This window comes from Conger conger, chromosome 12, assembly GCF_963514075.1.
Source record: "Conger conger chromosome 12, fConCon1.1, whole genome shotgun sequence".
NCBI classification, from domain to species: domain Eukaryota; kingdom Metazoa; phylum Chordata; class Actinopteri; order Anguilliformes; family Congridae; genus Conger; species Conger conger.
In genome coordinates, this window is record NC_083771.1 from 22,168,329 (window position 1) to 22,191,134 (window position 22,806).

Genomic DNA, 22,806 nt, shown 5'->3' on the forward strand with positions numbered 1-22,806 from the left:
CATATATCGTTGCCACAAAAAGGTAAAATCAAAAGTGCCCATTCAAGCGTAACCTACCTCAAACGCGCCCACAAACGATAAGGCCAGATCAATAGCAATCCTTCTACAGTTTCATCAGTCGTTGGAAAAACAGACAGCCTCAAAGAAACGAACATAAAAAATGTGCGAAAACAACGAGGAATGCACTGGGAGAAGAAAGACACTGCAATCCAGGACAAAGCAGAAACGCCCCCTACCAAGAGCTTTCACATCACTGCCCAGTGATGTCTTTTAGCTAGCCTATACTATCCGCTGTCATTCTAACTGTGGGAAATGGAATGCATGCTGCCAATTTTCTGCCTGCCAATTGTAAATATGTATAAATAATTCTGAGGACCGTGCAAGACAAGGCATGAAAGCAGCTGGCAAGCTAGACGGGCTAATGCAAACTAAAGTTAATTGGAATCGTCTACATACATTTCCTTTTTTGCGGCACACCAAAGTGTCGGCTATTTAAGCATTCCAGCAGTAGTATGAACTGTCTTTATTTAGGATATCGCATTCGAATGGGCAGTTGACATGAGGCGTGATCTTTTGGATTTAAACTGTAACAACATCATGTATAAAAACAGTTACCACTCTAGATCGTTAGCTAAAACAGCAAAGGAAGAACGGCACCAGCGAGTGTTTGGAACTGTCGTTCTCGCGTTCGGAACTGTCGTTCTCGCGTTCTCTGTAGAGATGGAATTGGCAAAGTAGCCCATCAGGTAACGAGGGGGTTAAGATCGCAAACATTCCCTTCGTCTCCAGAGAAACTGAGGCAAATTCTCTTTTCTGTAAACGATTTCACGGACATTAGATTTGCTTAACATACAACGACCATAACGTGGATTACATGTTTTGGGTCGCTATCTCGGGAGAGCTCCTTCGAGAAAAGAGAGGTGAAATGTCCATTTATCTGTCTGAACACCCCTTCCTCCCATCTGTCTTTATTTTCGGCTCTTACCTTCCCCAGAGCCCCTTTCGTCCTCTTGTGTGTCTCTTCTGCAGCTTTCTACGGGCTCCGCTCAGCTGTTCTCTCCGTGCCCCCGCCCCGAAATGACTATCCCTTTAAAATCAGCGCTTCCGGGGTCTCCTGGAATAAGAGTATGAGGATCTCAAGACAAATGTACCCGCCTATGTGTTATATCATTGGATATTGGATGTTATTTTATCCAATAAGAAACTATTGTATACGCCCATTATGCAACATATTTGCATAATTGGGACATTATTGGCTACAGTTGTAACAGTTCCTGACGTCGTGTTCCAGGACACGCCTAGTACACGTGCTACATTATCCTTCTTGTTTGCCCCAACTACCCAATGAAAGGCAAAGCGATTGAAGGCTGCCTTCACCAGGATGCAATGTAGAGAAAGCTAAACGCTTTCAACGACAGAATTACCGTACTTTCTCCTAGCATATGGAGAGAGGTGACTACTAACATGAACACAATTTGATTCAAATTGTTGTTTTTAGACTGTTTACGTTTCTTAAACTACATCACGTGACAGTGCTGCCCGTTTCTTTCCATGCGGTAGTAGAGAGCCACAGGGTCTGTTGAGATTTGCCATTAGGTTCACTGTAGAATTACTATTGCATTTATTGCAGAATTCCTGAAAATTAAAAGTATATCCATGCAAAATGCTTTTTGTTCCAAAAGACCTTTCTTGTTTATGCTTGATGAGGTTTTATAAAAATATGAAATATATTTATTGAAAATGTGAATTCATTAAGTGAGTACCTTGAAACTGTGTATTTAAACTAGGGAAAAATAAATTAATTAAGGGTGAGAAGCAGTGAACAAAAACAGGAAACCCACGTTGTTTATTATAATACTGGGCCACCACCATTTAGATGAATCTACTCTGTCACCAGGGTATACATTGCCGCAATTTTTTCTCTCTCAATATTTTCTTTGCAATTAAAGCTGATTCTGATTGCTAACCTGTTTAAATTAAAGCACAGACATCACAATCCTGGCGTACACAGAAAGCTTCTGAACACCACTGATCTTTGCTGATCATGTCTTCCCCATGTCTTCATGCTGACATCACTTTAGACCAGGGCTGCCCAACCCATGGAGATATATTGTCATGTAGATTTTCTAAGAAAGCACACATCATTCAACAGCAAGAGATCTCATTAAGCCAATAATCAATACATTGATGTAGTAGAATCAGATGTGGCAAATTAGGGTTGAAATGAAAACCTACAGGAGGGTAGATCTCCAGGAACAGGTCTGGGCAGCACTGTTACTTGTGAAACTAAATCAGCAAATCTGGAAACATGAGCTGTCTTTGTCAATGAAGCACCCAGCAAACATGCCCCAACAATCACCATTTCAGAGCAACACAGGTCTCCTCTTGCAGCCAAAAAGAGGGACAATTATAGAACACCAGACCAGACAGAGTTTTTATAAATGACCGTATGGGATATAATATGTTTAATAAATCGTGAGTCACTCCTCTATGTTAACGTCTGCTTTATGTGTGCTTGTCACCCTTCATTTCAGGCCTTTTAATAAGGTGTTCACTACCTGTAAATGGCAAGTCAAGTCAAGTCCACTTTAGTATTCTGGCAAATCCTCCTGTACAAATCCTCAGCTACAGTAAGTAATAAAATGAATTTGTAACAAAACCCAGCGCATACCTGGATGCCTATGACTAAAATACTAAAAATCTTCTCCAGAGCAGTTTATTTTACATTACGTTTTCAGATCACCTTACTGGCATGAAATCAATTTAGAAACACATTTCCTTTGTTTTCAGTACAAACGGATATGGAGTGCACTGCTGCTAAATTATACATTTTAGTGAAGGCAAATATAATTTTAGAAAACAGTTCAGGAGAGACATCTGCCACCAGTTTCCGTTTAGGGGAGTGCAGGCCATCTGCCTGCCTTATGTATTTTTAACTTTATTCAGACAGGGGGGAAGCAGAGGGGGTTACAGATAAAGATGGCATCACAGGAGAGGAGTCATGAAGGGGAAGCAAACCCCTGTGTGCATGGTGGGATTCATATATGACAGGGATCATCAAATCTGGCTTTTAGTCCCCCTAGACTGCTAGAAAATTCAGTGGGAGTCTCTGAGAAAGTTGAAATGTTAACCTGAAGAAGTTTCAGTGAAGTATGCCTCTCTTCTATCACTGTGTATTTACTGAACCCACAAAATAAGAATGCAACAGGTATATTTCCCAGAGAGATTTCCGGCAGATACAACACATTCAGCTGACAAGACACTGCAGTATGCTGGAATGTTGTAGCATACATTCCATCTTATAAGTTACACACACACACACACACACACACACACACACACACACACACAGAGCAACCCAGAGGATTCTCTGTTCTGTCCCTGCAATTCTGTTATTTCTAATGGCAGTACAAGGACATGAAGCCAGACATAAGAGGACAAGTAGAGGGAACCTTGCATTTGCATTGATGAAAACTTTGAACCTATGTTACTTGTTTTGTTTTTTTCTATAATTGCATGTTTAAAGCAAGCACCACCCTCCAGCCTCTTTCTTCTTCATTTGATTGCCTAATGCTGTAGCACCACTGTACAGTAATTTCTTACACTTCATTTCATATCCTTTCAATTACGGCAGGGATTTTCATGAATTTTGATTATCGGTTTGGGTTTCATTATGTCTTTTTCCTGATTACGAGGTTATGAAGCAAGCCAATTTAATTAAACGCAGTCCATTAGAAGTTGATTCCATTAATTGCGTCTGTAACAGCGATAGATTTCTGTGCGCTCGCAGGTCACAGCGAGAGATCTGAACTCATACCGCCACACTCGATAATCGAGCGAGGTTTTCAAAAACAAGTAAAATTAGGTCCAGTGTCTTGCTTGTCTTACTTGTCAGGCTCATAAATTTACGGTTAAAATTTAAATATCAAATAAGCCCAAAATCCAGCAATAATAATGTAGGTGGGGCTCCAATTGGAGACAGTGGCCCAAGCCAACTCAAATGCTGGCTGAAAACCTGGGAGAACAGTCAGATTGCAGCCTACTGTCACAAACATCTACTTCCTTATCCAAGTGCTCAAGAGGGGTTATTGTCACGACCACTCTTGAGCACTGCCTCCTAGTAGCTCACTGTCCAGGACTGATCATTTCTCCACCATTGTAGTATTGGAGTGGTGGTGTTTCAGTTCAGTTCCATGGGTATTACAGGGTTGGTGTTTAGAGCTCAGAGATATTGCAGTGCAATGCATTTGAAACAAAATCGAAAATTAAAGAGAAGCATTGACATTGGTAGGGTGTGTTTTGCTGCCAACACATAGTACCTATCAGCATAATCGGTGTTACTATTGTACTGCTTGCCAGGGGATCATTGTAAAGAAGATTTAATCTTGATTGTCCTGCCAGATAAAATCATAACACTGAAAGCCATCGAATGCCTCAGTGGCACATAGTATAATGGGCCTGAGCTGATAACTAATGCTGTAGGCTTCAATCTAAGGCTGGGCACTGCAGCTGTAACATTGAGCAAAGAAGTTAATAGTTAATAGGCAGTTCATATTTTGCTTTAGTAAATATCCAGCTTTACATTTGTATTGCATTTGTACATATTTCTCCCCCTGAAATGTATCTGCATAAATAGCGGATAAATACCTTTATTTATTAATCAATTTTACCATGAGTCACAGAGATATGTCACTGGGATGATAAACATTGAGGAAAATCCTTCCCCATTTGCACCTGATGAACGAACATGACGTTATTTCACACAAAGTTTTCTGAAAGCAACCGAGACAAACCAGCTCTCCTTAGCTTCTCCCTAACCAGATGATCCATCCAATTAGACACACTCCTGCAATGAATTTGTCCCTCTGGCAGAGAGAGATTCTGGCAGCAGTCCTTCAATTCCCCTTCCCTATGTTTCCTCTAGACAGTATAAACATAATGGTTTAGCAATCAACTTTTTTGGATAGTTGTACCTGCTTTTCTGCCAGCTAGATAAATAATACCAATTCTTTATCTATTCATCCATCTTTACCTCAGGAAAAAGTGTGTTTACTTACTATAGTGTCCTGGTCAAAAGCACTTATGTGGTTGAATTGCTTTATACAAATCGGTAATTTAATTATCCATGCCGTGTTTATGGGCATGTCCACAGATGTCAAGTAGAGGGAAACCGTAACAGCTAAATAGTTGATATTTTTATAACTTGTCAATCAAAAATAAGAAATTCCAGCTGGTTTTATTTTAGGCTTGGATCTAGCCACTGTTTGCTTGCGTTTGGCTGAGATTGAGATCAGTCTGCGCTGCCAAATGAACTTCGCCTGACCGCTCCTGGAAGACGGACGACTGCCAGCTAGCGGAGAAGCGAGAAGAGCTGAAAACGCTTACCCTCGTTCGCTGGCTACGTTCACGCCAACAGGTTTTTGCTGGGGCTATTGCTAGGACATGGCAAGAGCAATGTGTACTGTACACTTAGCGTGTTTTGGCATGCAGCGCGCATCCAATGAAGTAGCAAGAGGGCAGTCCCTGTAAAAAAGGCAAACTCCAGGCCAGGAAGGGGAGGGAGAGAGAGTCACGTGCTACTCAGCCGACCGTCCCTTAAATCTCCAGCAGAACATTGGCAGCTACTTTAGCACGTTTTGTTGTTTACTTGGATTTTTTGGAGGGCTGTTTTTGTCATTTGGCGCTTGGTGCTTGCTGGATAGATGTTGGGAGGAACAGGGTTTAGCAGCTTGCTGTCCAGCTGCAAGAATTTTTCTGCAAATTCAATATATAAGAAACAGGACTGTACATTGATTAAAATGCGCATGAAGTTGGATTAAAATATATTTTTATCCTTATTGACTTCCAAAGTGTACGCGACTTCAAGATGAAGATGGTGAATAGGAAATAATATAGGCACAGACAGAATATTATTAATTTATTAATTGGGCTCTTGGGCTTTCATCATGTTAATGACAGCCTTCAGACATTGGTAATGAATTATGTTTTTTTCATCCATTACATTACAATACATTATTGACACTTGGCAGACGCTCTGGATAAGAGCGACGTACGGTTGATTAGACTAAGCAGGAGACAATCCTCCCCTGGAGCAATGCAGGGTTCAGGGCCTTGCTCAAGGGCCCAACATCTGTGTGGATTTTATTGTGGCTACACCGGGATTAGAACCACCAACCTTGCATGTCCCAGTCATTTACCTTAACCACTACGCTACAGGCTGCCCCACAAATGCGAATATATTGATAAGAATTTGGTATTATAATACTAAGGTAGGCGGCACGGATGGTGCAGTGGGTAGCACTGCCGCCTCACAGCAAGGAGGTCCTGGGTTCGAATCCCTGTTGGCTAGGGCCTCTCTGTGCGGAGTTTGCATGTTCTCCCCGTGTCTGCGTGGGTTTCCTCCGGGTACTCCAGTTTCCTCCCACAGTCCAAAGACATGCAGGTTAGGCTGATTGGAGAGTCTAAATAGCCCGTAGGTATGAGTGTGTGAGTGAATGGTGTGTGTGCCCTGCGATGGACTGGCGACCTGTCCAGGGTGTATTCCTGCCTTTCGCCCAATGTATGCTGGGATAGGCTCCAGCCCCCCTGCGACCCTGATTAGGATAAGCGGGTTCAGATAATGGATGGATGGATGGATATTAAGGTAAAAATACCAGCAAATAAACCATTGATAATTCCAGCTCTTAAAGGTATTTAGGTAATTTCGGTCTAAGGTCAAGAGAGCAATTGCAGCAACAACAAACACCCTCTCAAACCGAAACACTATTTATCCCTTCCCCTTCCCTGTGAACGCGCTGATGTTGAAACGCCATTGACTGTGGCAATTAGAACCAATTTTCAAGCAATGAGCTTGCATTATTGTACAGGTATACAATGTTACAGTGTCAGGCTGTCAACTGTATATTTAGAAACTCGAACTTAAGGACTATGAACACAGGTAGAGGGTGAGTCAACATGTCGGTGAGCCTTTTTCAATGATAGGTGATGATACTTGGGTTACCCTTTTCCTTAATGTCAGTGTTTCTGACAGGCCACACCTGGAAAATAATAACTTTGTTTTTGACCTGACTGGTCCTTCATCAGGGTTACTACTGCAGTGTGTAACGTTAAGGTCCAGGCTGTAGAGCAGCACCGCAACATTCCACACCATTTCCATACTGGTAAAGCAGGGGTGGTCAGTTCTGTTCCTGGAGGGCTGGTGCTTTTCTCTGGCTCCTGGCTCAATTAGCAAATCACCACGAATGATGGTTCCCTTATAGATTAGATAACATTTTTAAAATTCATACATTGATAAAAAAGAAAAAGGTCATTAGCTGGCATTCAAGCTTAGTTGGACGTTTAGCAGAATTGGCGGATCCCTTTAATGACTAGGCTGATTAAATCATTAAGAGCAGAATTTGAAAGCAGGAGCATACGTGGCCCTCCTTGGCCACCCTAGAGGCTGGCATTCAATCAGCATTTGTCTTTAACTTTAATTTACAAGCAAGCGCAATGCAAGCTCCATGCTTCTGCCTCACAAATTCCGTTTGGCAAGTTTGTTTTCATAGTCGCTGATCCCAGTGCACTGTGTCACTACACTGTGCTTGTAATGACAAAATATTTGTGGGGTGGAGGTGTTCAGGGATTAAAAATAGATAGGCAGGGTTGTGGGGCCTTATTAATATAATACTTAACATCACCAAACCTCTCCTGGTCTTCGTGAAGCGAGCCTGACCTCTGTGTCCTGACAGTGGTGATGTTTTAATGATGGTTTTAATGAAGGGTGGGCAGGGACTTATACTGCTGTGAAGCTCACAGATACCCTCAAATAAGGACTCCAACAACAACAGGAGCTCCAGCCAAACCGCAGGCAGAAGACAGAACACACGCCTGTGCACGCCTGGCTGAGCCCAGCCCAGAACAACTCAACGACCTTCAGCCAATGCTGCTGTGGCCTCTGAGCTGCACATCCTAGCCAGCTGTGGGTTGGGAGAGATATTGTATCTCTGAAACGTACTAAGCAACACAAACAGTAAGTTTTCCTTACGATGATTTGTATTTGCTTTAAAAAGAAAAACCGATCTTGGGGAATCTATATTCCGCAGTTGTCCACTAGAGGACGATATATATACATGTAAACGGAAGTTAACCAGCTGGTAACACCTCAACGATTACATCAACACAGAAAGAAACGTTGAGATATTTGGACCGAAGCATTTCACATTAAAATCCGCAAAAGTCTCAGGTCACGACACGGAGACGGTGAAATATCTGACATGTCCGCAGGGATTCATGTTTTTCAACAGCCTTAATGTAATGTAATGTAATGTAATGTAATGTAAACTGCACTCCTTCCTCCATAGATGCTAAAGACAACAGTGACAGACTTTCACAGACCAAAGCAGACCTGACTGAGGATGACTGCACAGTTCATCAAGTTGTTGAGGACCCCGTTCCATTGAGATGCATTCATTTCAAGCCCAAAGCACCAGGGAAATACACTAGTTCTGTACCACGGCGTGTCTGTGTGGCTGGTGCAGATAGCTGCTCCTTCATTACTCAATCATGGCTCAACATCTCTGGATTTCAACAGTTTTGTAATAGGATGTCAGCGGCTGAGTCAAGTTACAGGCTACTAATGACTAGTTACAGGCCCAAACCCTTAACCCTTTCGAAGAGTCGCTTTTAGGGAATGTTTTCTCGAGTCAGTGTTCTACAACTCCATTGCTTGCAATTACCTGCATTACAATTACCTGATTGTTACACCAGCATTCTACCAATTCTGACCAATTCTACCTTGTAGGTCACTGCCGCCAGTTTTAAATAAATGGATGTTGATGTAAAAATGTAAAGTTTTAGGCATTAATCTTCATTTTGTAGAACAATATCTTGGCTTTCATTATCTGCATGAGTATCTTCAGAGTAAAAACACAGTTTTTAAGATTTTAAACTCAAGATGTCATGGTGAAAGTAATACCGGAGTTGTGTATTGTTTGGTATCTAGAGTAGAGAGATGACTTTGGCATCCTTGGAAAGCTTACATTCTCCTCTTTCGATTAGTTTCTAAAACGACAAAATATGTTGTGCATGTCACATGTTCAGTTAACAACATTCGCATTGTGATCTCACACACTGTAAAAGGTTAAACCGCATGTCTCTCTCACACTCTCCATCTTTCACTACATCAACAAAACATGAGCCTACTTGGGGGAAATGGTTATACAGCACTGTTACAATCAACACCAAGTCTTGTACATGTCCCGCAAATGTTCTTATTGAACAAAAAGTGATTCCGTTTAAAGATTCTTGATTCCTGCACAAATTCTCTTTCTTTTTTGAAATTCAGGGAAGTTTATTTTAAAGTAAATCTCAAAGTGATTAATGAAAAAGAAAAATAAGATAATGGATATGGTGTCACAAGTAGTGCAAATTGTACAAATGCCAGATAAATCAACATCCTAAATCAACACCTCCAACATCCTGCTCCCAATACCGCTTTTTTACCGCAATTTCTTTTGTTTCTTTGTTCCAGAGCTAAAACCCTCGTCATTCTCACTATGATTGAGCCGTCTCAACAGCTCCGAAACAGAAAATCAATGGATCACACACATTCTGCCCTGGGGAATTCTGGGTAATTGCAAGGCTTTGCTTTTGTAGTCTGCTGCCCTGTGTGGACCAGTGAAGGTCCTACACAGAGAGCAGCTAAGAGCTTCTCTGGCTCCTAGCTGCAGGATGATTTGGTTAAGAGTAGTTCCCAGCTCTGTATTATAGTATAGACGTCAACCTCCACTGAACATTGCACTTGGTCAAACCCCAACATTAATTTTCAGAATGTGCATAGGGTTTGAATGTTTCACCTTCTCAGGTAAATAAACAGAATTTATACGCTAAGAACATGGAGGCATCTCGTAGGTCTAACATTTGTGATGAGGTCAAGGGATTGAAGTTGTTCTTCTTATAAGGAACCTCAAAATCAACTAAAATGACAGAGAATGGAAGATTAGCAACGTCTCTCATTTCATTCAAAACGGTTACTTTTTCTGTTGTGTTTCAAATATTTGTACTATAAACACAATTCAACAATACATTCAGGGATTGCTGACCCTTTTGGCTCCAAACTCAGTAATTGTTGAAAAGACAGTTGACTGGTCTTCTTGGTTGTAACAGTCACTGACTTGATTTGAAACCACAGCACTCAGCTCAGCTCTAAATAGATAAATGTTAATCAGATGCCATGAAACCCCACACAGATCAGTCAACTCAAATGCCATAGTGCATTTCTCCATCGTGTTGAGAAATCAAGGCCTTATCCTTTTAAAACACATGAACAATCAAATGATTTTGAAACAGACTTGGGTCAATTACATAATTGTTTTAGATTCAAATCATTCTCTGTGCTCCAATTATCTTGCCTGGCATAACTGAGCCAACCCAGAGGAGCAGAACCAGGGTTTTTTTTTTGAGTATTGTATAGGTTCCAACACACCAGACACGTTCGGTTAAGCATAGAACAGTATTTGAAAACAAAGCAATTGCAGTACGTATTTGACCTTGGTCTGTTTTAAAAAAGGAATCAATTGAGAAAGATCCTAAATTTACCATTTTCTTTGCTGCTTCGTTCACTGCTTTTTTCCCAAGTGGAGGGCACTGAAGATGTACGGTGGGGCAGCAGATACAGCAAATTGCCCACAGAAGTGCATTTTTCTGGTAAGTTTTGGCACATGCTCAATGTTATGTGGTTCCCTCCTCACAGAGTTTCAGAGCACACTGAAGACATTGTTAGCCTCATTCTCTGAGCTGTTCCAGAACAACGAGAGAAAACGGCTTCCGTGAAGACATCTCAATTTCTGCCATTGATTCGCTTGCCCCGGAGCACACTAGTTTAGAATTGCTTTAAAAGGGTTCCATTTTCACCTTTTCCCGGAAATTACCAGCCTAGCTTTGCAGATTGAATCACGCATTAAGTGACACATATGATGAGAGCATACACGAGTATGCATTCAAATACTTTTACATTTTACATTTCTGTCATTTGGCATACGCTTTTAATCCAAAGCGATTTACAAGTACATAGGTTCTTCCACAAGTTAGTGCTGTTCTAAACAAAAAATACAGTCATCGTAAGTGCTAATTTTTTTGGAGTTAGACAAGAGGGACATCGGAAAGGGGGTACTTTTCTGTACTCAAATGATCTTCTCTGGTGCAACTGAGCCAACCAAGAGGGCCAGAACTTGGGGTTTGCACTTTTTGAGGAAGGCAGGAACAGTATATTCAGACTGTGCTGTAGAGGACCATTCCCATTCCCAAATTCGCATTCCTAGCATTCCGTCCACCCCAGTACAATAACTACCAAGCAACGCACTCCATGACAAATTAGTGTTACACAGAACCAAACTTTGCCTCATCAACATTGATAAAAGGCGTATTTATTAAAAGAAAAGAATGAACACCAGACACTTAAGTTACATATATTCAGTATTGTATCACCTCTCACTAATGTTTCGACCTGTCTTTCTTCATCAGTGCAAACGTGAGGGTTGAAACGCTGGTGATAAGTAATACTGAATATATTGAGTTTAAGGGTGCAGTGTTCATTATTTTCCTTTAATATATGACCATAGCCTCCAACGCCGTATATTAAACTACGGTCTGCGTTTATTCCTTTCTTTCTTTCATGTATACCTTTCGTTAGGCCTGTGTGCAATAGCTATTGCAGTGCAAGAGAAGTCTGATATTTGATACTAAAGTAGTAATATTTACTGTAGCCTTATCTAAATGTAATAATCAAAATGTGCAATTTCACTTTCTTGCACTTTCATGGCGAATGGAGCAGTCCACGTTGTACGTAGGCCTACGCCCTATGAAAAGTGAAAATACGCAACAGTTGAATTGCGACAGGCCGACCGAGCATCCTTAAGCCCCCGACCTGTGCATACCAGCGCCGCAATACTCTAAACAACCACTAGAGGTCCTCACCTCATAGATTCTGCAACACAACGTTTATTTTCGCACCCCAGCTGTTTCTTTCAGGATAAATAATATTTTGCAGATTGTGATAAACACCTTCATATAGGCCGAATATTTATGTATATTTATGTATCGGCAAAGTACTGGTGCGCCAATGAACATGATGATGCCATATTCTAAGGTGATTATCTCCCTGTCTACGGTTGTTATCATTGAAAACAAAAGAAAATCAATGTGATAGATTAACCCATTGGTATATCTCAGATTAGCCTTCACATGCCTTGATTTTAATAAGTATTGTTGACATGTTCATTGCACACTTGCTCGGGAAGATCAGAACAGATTTAATCATTCAAGTATGAAGCTAAAAATGAATATAGGCTAACATCAAAGATATATGAAGCAATCAGCCTAAATGAAAAAATCACCATACAGTGCTCATATAGAAAGCATTATCAAGTGCGTTTATCAACACCCAGAAACTCTGAGTTTACGAGTGCACAGCAAAAATGGTGCAGTGGTTAGAGCAGTTGGTTTAGAATGAGGGCCTTTCGACTGATATCCACAAGGGTGGGCCTCCAGTTTTAGTTGCACATACGTTTTTTTTACATTCACAAAACCATCCCATAGACTCTATAATATAGTGTCATAATAAGAAACATCTGAGTGTACGAGCATACGAAACTGTAAATGAAATAAAGTAGTGCAATGCCGTCATTAACGACAGCTGAATGCTTCGATTATTTATTATTATGATTATATTAGGATTATTAGGATTATTATTATGATGATGATTATTATTAGCTATTATTATAGCGTAATATAGCGCATATGTCGTTATTCATGTCAATATTCTGAAGAGGTTCATGATGCTCAGAAAAAGCCACTTAGAGTTGAGTCTGACGGTGGCACGGATGGTGCAGTGGGTAGCACCGCCGCCTCACAGCAAGGAGGTCCTGGGTTCCGGGGCCTCTCTGTGCGGAGTTTGCATGTTCTCCCCGTGTCTGCGTGGGTTTCCTCCGGGTACTCCGGTTTCCTCCCACAGTCCAAAGACATGCAGGTTAGGCTGATTGGAGAGTCTAAATTGCCCGTGGGTATGAGTGTGTGAGTGAATGGTGTGTATGCCCTGTGATGGACTGGCGACCTGTCCAGGGTGTATTCCTGCCTTTCGCCCAATGTATGCTGGGATAGGCTCCAGCCCTCCTGCGACCCTGTTCAGGATAAGCAGGTTCAGATAATGGATGGATGGATGGAGTTGAGTCTGGGTGATTTGCATTGCTTCTCTGTCTATTTGCATAAGCGTTTATGTCCATTCGGGTAACTTTCTGGAAGATACCATGTTGGACTCACACCTAGCTACAACCTTCTGATTGTATCAGGCTCTTTCCTGCCAATATAATAGCCCATCTGTGAGGCCAACCGCAAGCCGTTCAGTTGGGCCGTGGGCATGCATTTTATGGAAAGTGCCAACTGCACTTTTTAGCCTATTCAACGAGTTCATTAATTTCCACCAAATATTCTAAAAGGTTACACGACTCAGTGAGCGGCATGTATAAAACAGACACCTTACTCAAATGTGCAGTTTAATTTAATTGTATTGCACCCATTGCCTCCTGCCTCTCGGAGCACTTTTCTTGGCATAACACAGGCCAATTGCATTTGAACAGTGTGTGGTACATCGAAAACTATCAATTTATCTAGACTCGATCAGACTTTGAGGAACACAGGTTGGAGTTTCAGTATTTATGCACTGTTGTTATACGTGTAGATGGAGTAGCCTAAACCAAACCATTGGGAGTGTAGGCTAATAGAGGTATTCATAAATACTTCCGACTTAAAGCCACTCTTCCCATGTAAAAACAAAACAAGTGAGCAAGTAAACAAAAATAAATAAAAAGAAAACAATAAATAAATACATAAATAAATAATAATACACTGGGTTTATACATAACCTGTGAAACCGTAACTTGAATAGTCTATTCTATAAACAACAGAATATTCACATTAATATTCACATTAAAAGTACAACACGCATTCACTTTAAAAAGGACGAATACAAACTAAAACGATTTTCTTTACTTTCAAAAGTATGGTGATAATAACCAAAGATACATAGCTATAACCTTCACGCTGATATGATATGATCGGTGTGATTTTTACAGTATTTCAATAGATTCATTTCTCAATTTTACAACCTACACCGGTATATTCGATGACAATACCAAGTTGCCAACACAATATGACTATAGCGCCTATACTGTGTTTCTGATATAAACGATCATTAAAAAACGTATTTTGTAAATTAAGAGGTTACATGAAAACTTTCTCCACTCGGATTACCATCAGAGTCCGAGCCTATATAAAGCAGCTAGAATATATGTTATAGCCTATGCCAAAAAATACGGAAAACAGACATTCATATTAACGATAGAACTATGTTTATCTTGCGTGGACCGAATGCAATTTCCAAATTTACCTCATAATATCTGTGTCAGTGGCTTAGGCTGCAGCAGTCGCAACCTGACAGCAACTCTCCGTGCGTCACCACCTGTTCCTTCAACCTGTTTCCTATTTGATTACGCCTCCTTATCACCCATTGGCTAAAGTATTACAAAGACCCACCCTTTCTGTGGAACTGCGTTCTCTTTATGGATGCATAACTATGTCAATCACGCTTATCTCGTCACCGCCCTTTTGGATTGATAATGCCTTTAGGTGAGTCTGTATTTTTCATGATGGCGTTGCGTGGCGGAGAGCTAATGCCCCCAAGTCTTGAACTGTACTTTCGTTCATACTGCTCCAGTGCGAGTCTTTAAGTGACGACTAAAACTCCGGCAGAAGTGACGGGACCCACTTTTTGCCATGTTAACAGCGGATGGAATTTAAGTCGTTTTAACCGCTTTGTCCCAATTCAGCTCTCAGAAGTTCAACAGGATTTTCGAGGAAAAAAAGCTCCGATATGTCTCTACTTTGTGTGAGAGGTGAGTTTCTCATTCTGTAAAGTAGCCTACAGGGTGGCTCAGGTTCATCGCAAACAAACTCTGCTAACCGGACTGACAGTGCCACAGCGGGGGTCTCCGTGATAACTTTTTCGTCTGTGATTTAATGTTATTTGCATCTTGAACATCTTACCGACGGGAATGGACACATCCAAAATGATATGCAGAAAAATACATGAAATGAAAGCCGGTATATAGCTGTGTATGTTGCTCCATCAGTTATCCGGAATAGATACATTGATTGATAGGGAGGGAACATGGGCACGTCCGACCAGATGATTATTTGTTGAGTGCAGCGCCAGCACCAGTTTTACGCTTTAAACTGTTGGGCGAAATGGTTCTTGAATTCTGCCGGAGTTGAGTTTTGGGTTTGGATTGGGAGATTAACCAAAATAAACAAAGTCGGCCACAGCCTCTTCTGTGTTTGTTTAGCCTACTTCTGCCCGCCGATAAACGCAGAACAAAGTTAACGAAATAAACGTACATTGATTTGAAAACACATCCAAGTTAAACGTGCAATATCAACTGTGTGAATGTCCTGATATGATAATGCACTGTAGTATTGCATAGCATTGACCCATCTCCCTGTAAGGCGCTTAACGGTACATTTGATTTGTCTTTCCTCCTAAGGGACGCATGCGAGCAGATTTGAAATCTTATTGTTTGCTCTTAAAGTCACAGTTTAATTCTTGATTTCTCATTTCAGTTTCCATTAGTACTAAGAATGATAAAATAAAATAGTTAATTTTACCTTATCAGTTTATAGCGTAAAACATCTTTGATAACATCTATATTTTCAATTTTGAAGTACGTGGTAATATTTTTGTCCACCTCGTTTAAGCTTTTGGCACCTGGCGTTTTAAATACCCATTTTAAGGAAAGTGAGAGAATATTATCTTCATAGTGGCATGGCGCATAATTCACCTCATTTTGACTTTATTTGCGTGCGAGAACCCCCCCCCCTTTTTTTTTCCCCCCCTCCTAAACTGTCATTGGACTAAGTGACCCTTTTTGCACTAAATGGACATTTTAAAAGTTGTATTGGCTCTTAAAATAATCTGAAATGTCAGATGTCTACCTGATATCTTGCACACTTGAGAGGCTTTATAATTCGCATAGGAACATGCAGTGATTAGCATAACAGGTAAGCAGGACATTTAAATGATTCTACTCACAACTTCATTGTGTTTTATTGACAGGATACACAAACCCATTTGGTTAAATTTAGATTCAAAATGCCCGTTTCCAGTCTTTGGTATCTGTTTTGGTTTGGTGCCTGTGACAAATGTTACAGTACACATTCCCAACCAGTTACTGACTCTCTTCTGTTTTGGGAGGAGTAAATTCTCATCCCGTTTTTTGAGGGAGTGGAGTGGTGTTATGGGGGCCCCATTTCTTCCCCTCCTGTACGCAGGGTTGCACTTCGACCCCTGTTTTGTTTCGGTGCCAATCAGGAAGGAAACCTGGCTGGCTTTCCATGTTTTGTTAGGTAATTTCCTGCTTTGATTTGCTTTATCAGGATAAAAATTCCCCTGAAACTCTGAACTTCCTTCCCAGTGGCAGAATATCATAATATTTGTGAACGCACCATGATTAGCAGATTTTGCCATGTGACCTGTCCCTGGAAAAAATGTTTTGTTCTTCTGCGGAACACAACTCATTATTGACCTCTTCATTGTGCTTTTCCAGTACCGTGCTTTTCCTGCCTCTTCCTGGAACAGTGACGTGATTAGACTTTGGGAAGTGGTGCGTGAAATACAAGCAAGGCCTTCAGGAATCAACATGCACACTCAGCGGCATCTTTAAAATGTTTTCAATTATTTAAACAGATAGACTAACAAAATGCTTGTTCAGGCTCCAGACTGCGACTTAATCCTTTTTCTTGGGGTGGGTTATTTGCTGATTTCATCCCATGCTGTCTTCTTTCCATGGCATTCCTGGGATATTTAGAAAGGGCTGAAAGGGGCATGAAAGGGTTGCCAGTAGCCCGCAAACTCCGTCTGTCCGGCTGTCTGTCAGAGCAGGGAAGTCTCATCATACTCTAGAATGCATCAGAGAAGAATGTGAGAGCTCCTCCAAAGAGCACTGAAAGAAGGCTCTTCTTAAATGGCAGTGGGGTTCACTGCATGAGCTCGGCCAAAGTGGGGTGGATGTTTGAGATGCCCAAAGGCTCGTGATGGAATTAGCTTAGAGCCCAGCTATTAAGTGCATGGATGGTTCCGTGGATTTGTCCCATTGTGCCTCTCAGCCCCGTTTGTGGCCGAGTCTTTGGGGAACTAGAACCAGAGGGATGCAGGTTTGAACCCTAGGACAGGGATCAGCAACTCACGGTCCTCGAGGGCTGATAACTGCTGGTTTTCCACCCTCCCTTTACCTGGGAGTCAGGTGTGAAGACCATCTGGCAAATCGGTAGCACTAATTACCCAGGAGAAAAGAAAACCAGGGCTGGATTTGGATTTGAGGGCCAGAGTTCATCATCCCTGACCTAGCACATCCCAGACCAGAGGACCAGCAGACATCATGACAGCCACGGGGACGCTCATCCTACAGACGGAGGGGCACCCTCACGGGAAGCTGGGAAGCACAAACAGAGGCTGGCCGAGGCCCTGTTCTTTGATGTCTTTGTTTGGTTGTGTTCTGTGAGAGATTTATTAACATTAAAATATTAATGGTGATGTGCTCTCAGGGTTTGGCTGTGGTCTAGCGCGCGTCTGTTGGCGAGAGGGGGATTTCCTGTTGGTGAATGTTTGCTGTCCGCTAATGGAAGGGCTTGCAGTTATAAAATGCTGAAAACGCTCTAATTGTAATGGATTTGTGTCATTTCTACCACATCGCCGGGATCTTTCGTGTGTCATTTATAGTGATTAAATTGTGCTCATGAAATTGCTTTGGTTCCATTAATGGGGAATGTTTCTGTCTAATTATCTTGTTCATAATCTATGTTTTATTATATCATGATTATTTTACTACTCCTTATTTTGTATCTTGTTCAAATAAGTGGTAAAGCATTTTGGACATGTTTGACCAAGACTGAAGGAGGGAGTGTGATAGACTGTGAAGGAGGGGGTGTGATAGAGACTGAAGGAGGGAGTGTGATAGACTGAAGGAGGGGGTGTGATAGACTGTGAAGGAGGGGGTGTGATAGACTGTGAAGGAGGGAGTGAGATAGACTGTGAAGGAAGGGGGGGTGATAGACTGTGAAGGAGGGGGTGTGATAGAGACTGAAGGAGAGAGTGAGATAGGCTGTGAAGGAGGGAGTGTGATATAGACTGAAGGAGAGAGTGAGATAGGCTGTGAAGGAGGGAGTGTGATATAGACTGAAGGAGGGAGTGAGATAGACTGTGAAGGAGGGAGTGTGATAGAGACTGAAGGAGAGAGTGTGATAGACTGTGAAGGAGGGAGTGAGACAGACTGTGAAGGAGGGGGTGTGATAGACTGTGAAGGAGGGGGTGTGATAGAGACTGAAGGAGAGAGTGAGATAGACTGTGAAGGAGGGAGTATGATGGAGACTGAAGGAGAGAGTGTGATAGACTGAAGGAGAGAGTGAGATAGGCTGTGAAGGAGAGAGTGTGATAGAGACTGAAGGAGAGAGTGTGATAGAGACTGAAGGAGGGAGTGAGATAGACTGTGAAGGAGGGAGTGTGATAGACTGTGAAGGAAGGAGTGTGATAGTGACTGAAGGAGAGAGTGTGATAGAGACTGAAGGAGAGAGTGAGATAGACTGTGAAGGAGGGAGTGTGATAGAGACTGAAGGAGAGAGTGTGATAGAGACTGAAGGAGGGAGTGTGATAGAGACTGAAGGAGAGAGTGTGATAGAGACTGAAGGAGAGAGTGTGATAGAGACTGAAGGAGAGAGTGTGATAGAGACTGAAGGAGAGAGTGAGATAGACTGTAAAGGAGGGAGTGTGATAGAGACTGAAGGAGAGAGTGTGATAGAGACTGAAGGAGAGTGAGAGAGACTGAAGGAGAGAGTGAGATAGACTGTGAAGGAGGGAGTGTGATAGAGACTGAAGGAGAGAGTGTTTATTCTTTGTTATTTATTCATTTTCATACATCCTTGGTTATTGTTTCCCATTACAGTTTCTCATTTGTTATCCCGTTATGTCTGCGTCTGAATGTTTACCAGCCGAGTCACTCCCCTGTCTGCGTGTCCCACTATTTGGTTGGTTACGGTAGTTTTCGGGATCTCGCAGTTCTTACTTCCGGCTTCTCTTGGTAGTTAAATGTTGTAAGGCACTATTCTTACTAACTACTACTAATCTAGATAGCACTAATCCGATTAATACACTTACTGTCTGTCTAACTAACTAACAGTCACTTTTATTGGGTAGTTAGAATTATTCACGTAACTAATTCACTAACTCAATCTCTTAGTGTTTCTGCGCTGTTCAATAACTCTGCCTCCCTATGCTATCCCTGATTACTCACTTAGTTTCAGCGAAGTGTTCGCACCTGTCTCTGACTATCACTACGTCTTCAATCTATGGAAATGTCTACTCCTTAATCCGGAGCCGTATGTTTTACGTGTTTTTACGTGCATCCAGTCCGCGTTTTCGTCTCCCTCCTGTATGATGTCATTACCCTATTATGTTTCCCCACCTGTTGTCTATTTGTTTAGCCCACCTTCTCCCCAGCCCTGCCTAGATTGTCACCTTCCCTCATGTATCTGAACCTCAGTCTCCGTTTCACCCATCGTCAGAACATTGATGATTTATGGAGCCGATTTCCTTGTGCGCTTATTTTTGGCCCTTTTGCCTGTTTACTCAACTATTCTTTTGCTTTCTGTTTTTGGCATTGTCTTGGATCTCTTGGCTTTTGAACTTGGAATAAATAACAACGTTTTTGGATTATCCCCTGGTCTGCGTCTGGGTCCTCAGTGCTGTACATAACACCTGTTTTTGCCTGGGGAACGTGGTATTGTGGTGACAGCGCATATTTATTGCATCACTGACAAAAAAATAATAGAGACAAGGAGAGTCAATTTACTACTGCCCTGGAGCGTTGTGAGTTTAAGTTAGGCTGCAGCTTACATGACAAAAAATGATTTAGGATACCTAGCCCATTGTTTCTTTGAACATAAAATCAATCACTCAAAATGCATTCACTGAAATTGGCCTAGTGACAAAGATGTTGAAGATCTGTGGGATTATTATTGTGACTAATATAAAATCGAACGAGTGGTGTCATGTTTATTCTACTTCGCTTGTTGCTGTATACACACCTTTTTTGGTCGGATGTGAAATCGGTCGGATGTCGCCCTGCTAGCACCAGCACAGGGGACATATATCGACCACCAGTTGTGGTCTTTCTAAAAGTGCAGCCACTCTAAGCGATAAAAGGTGGCATCTACGTTAATTATATGGATTGCAACACAATGAATGCAATACTCTCCTCCTTCCATGACTTTCCTAGATAGTACATGTGTTTTTAAAATAAAAATAAAATCTTGACTCCCTAAATAAATGCAGTTTGTGCCGTTTTCAGGAGCGAATGTGCAGAGCAGGCTATGTAATTCAGCAACATAATGGCCGAAGCATTGCAACTGATTGCGCGAATAGCGCTGTTGAAAGTAATTTCGCTCATAAAATCTATCACTCAAAATGCATTCACTGCAATGGGCCTAGTGACGAAGATGTTTAAGATTCAGGGATTAATTATTGTGACTAATATAAAATTGAACTACTAACTTTTATTCAAAATACTGTGATGACATGTTTATTCTATTTTGCTTGTTGCAGCGTCTGCACACACATCTTTGCCGGTCCCTCTCAAAGATGCTCCAAATGAAGCAATTTGCTACACATCAATATACAAAAAAATGATTGTTTAATTAATCAAATGTAGGTTAACTGTTACCCATACTATTAAGCCAGCTACCGCAAGAAATAATAGTTTGTTGCTGGAGATCAGATACCATTTCTCCAAGCTGACAGCAAGCCTTAACATGATGCTGCTGAACTCCTCATTTGGGTGTCCAGTCACAAAGTGCTGTCCACAATATTGGTAACATTATGTACCTAGTTATGTAGAAAATGCCCTCGTTATCCTCCGGAGGATATTTTTTTCATGACTTCAAAAAAACAATTGTCGGATGTGAAATAGGTCAGATGTTGCCCTGCTAGCACCAGCACAGGGGACATGTATCGACCACTAGCCGCGGTCTTTCGAAAAGTGGAGCCACTCTAAGCCATAAAAGGTGGCATGCATTCAACCCTATGATATTTTAGCTTTCAAAAAATAAGTAGGCCTAAATGGTCCCATCTACTTGCCAGTTTATTTTAGTTTACATTATGCTTATGGAAGTAACCTGAGACGGGTGCGTGGGGGTTGGACCCAAAATGCACGACTCAATAGTAAACAATAGTAAAATAAAGTCCCGTCAGGGCTTTATTCGGGACGAATCCCAGGAGCGTAGTCAAAACAAGCAAAGTCCATACACGTAGATCCAGCCAATAAAACAATAAATAATCAGAAAACACGGTGCCGAGGGAAGAGGCAAACTCGTAGTTGGTAGACGTGCAGGGAGGTCCGGTAGCAGGAGAGCTGTCAGCGGGGCAGAAGTACAGGCGGGCCGCAGGCAGGGTCGTAGTCGAGGGCGATGCGGAAGTCGAAACCATAAACAAAGCAGCGAGGCAAAGGTACAAAAGCAGTAGGCGAGGACGAAGTCAAAAACAAGCAATGGTCAACGAAACAGAAATCAATAAACAGTGGTCGAAAACAGGCTTGGATCTAAACGTGAAATCAATGGGATATAATGCTCAAGCGTTGCTTTGACGGACCAGAGGCAGACAATTTCGCAAAGAACAGAAGTGCGGCTGGGCTATAAATGCGGGTGTACACAGGTGTAGACAATTAGTTAGAGAGCAGCAAGGGAATGGATAACAAGTTTAACAAGGTAATTAGTAATCGTTAGTAATAAACCTATCCTGCCCTAGCATTAGTAAATTAGTAAATGGTAACATGAACACATGATTAGTATGTTAGTATTACCCAATCCTGATCTAGCATTAGTAGATTTTAGTAAATAGACAAACGAAACAATTAGGGTGTGAGTGACAGAAAGGGAGAGAGAGAAAGCCGGAATGCAAGGTTTGCGGAAAGACATGTAAAAGTGTATATTCAAACAACAACCAGTTTGCGTAACAATAAACATAACTAGACATGACAAGACAATTAATCGTAACAAGAAATAAACTAAACAACATGACGAACCTAGACTAACATAGTACATGATAAGACAATACGTGACTAAGAGAAAAAAGATTAAACATAAAACAAGGCAAGACAGACCTGAAATGTGACATAACCTGCAGTAACCCTGCAAATTCCGCTTCTGTCCCTTAATTAGTCTATTAGCTTTTAATAAAAATGCAATACTTTAGAAATGAACATGGAGCATACGATTTCATAATCTTTGTGATAGGTCGTCATGGGTGCAGAAACCAGAAAGCTCTTATAACCATATTTAATGTATGAAATGTGCTATATAAAAGTGCTATATGAATAAAGCTTATAATTATTATTTGAAAACACTGCCTTTCAAGTGTTATGCCTCCCACCTATAGCTCATGCCTACATTATGCAGCTCGTTGACACCCCCAGACCTATGTCGTGCCCCAAATCTCTCCAGACCCTCCAAAGCAGTGGCTGATGGGACAGCTTTTACATCGAGGTCACTTCTAGGTGAGAAACTGTGACACTGTTCAAAAAACTTTGAGGCTGATTTCACAAAACCACTTCTGTCAGACACACATACTTTAATAAGCCATATCTCCAAAACGGCTTGGCCAATCCCGACAAGTGACACTTCTAATTTCACAAAAAAAAAAAAAAAAAGATCTGCACTAAGTTTCGCCATATA

General features: G+C 41.5%; 2 protein-coding genes across 5 annotated transcripts in view; one reads left to right on the forward strand and one right to left on the reverse strand.

The window, feature by feature from the left end:
• The window catches only part of LOC133141788 (atos homolog protein B-like), a 37,127-nt gene extending 36,019 nt beyond the window's left edge, over positions 1 to 1,108 (reverse strand). For 3 of the 4 annotated variants that reach the window (XM_061262523.1, XM_061262525.1, XM_061262520.1), the window contains exon 1: positions 986 to 1,108. The gene's annotated coding sequence lies outside the window, so the exon portion shown is untranslated. The remainder of the gene's footprint in view (positions 1 to 985) is intronic. The other variant, XM_061262522.1, reaches the window with a different exon arrangement.
• A 13,591-nt stretch (positions 1,109 to 14,699) lies between these two features.
• The window catches only part of unc13bb (unc-13 homolog Bb (C. elegans)), a 157,160-nt gene continuing 149,053 nt past the window's right edge, over positions 14,700 to 22,806 (forward strand). The window contains exon 1 of the mRNA XM_061262517.1: positions 14,700 to 14,927. Coding sequence (XP_061118501.1) covers positions 14,906 to 14,927 — 22 coding nt within the window. The 5' untranslated portion in view covers positions 14,700 to 14,905. The remainder of the gene's footprint in view (positions 14,928 to 22,806) is intronic.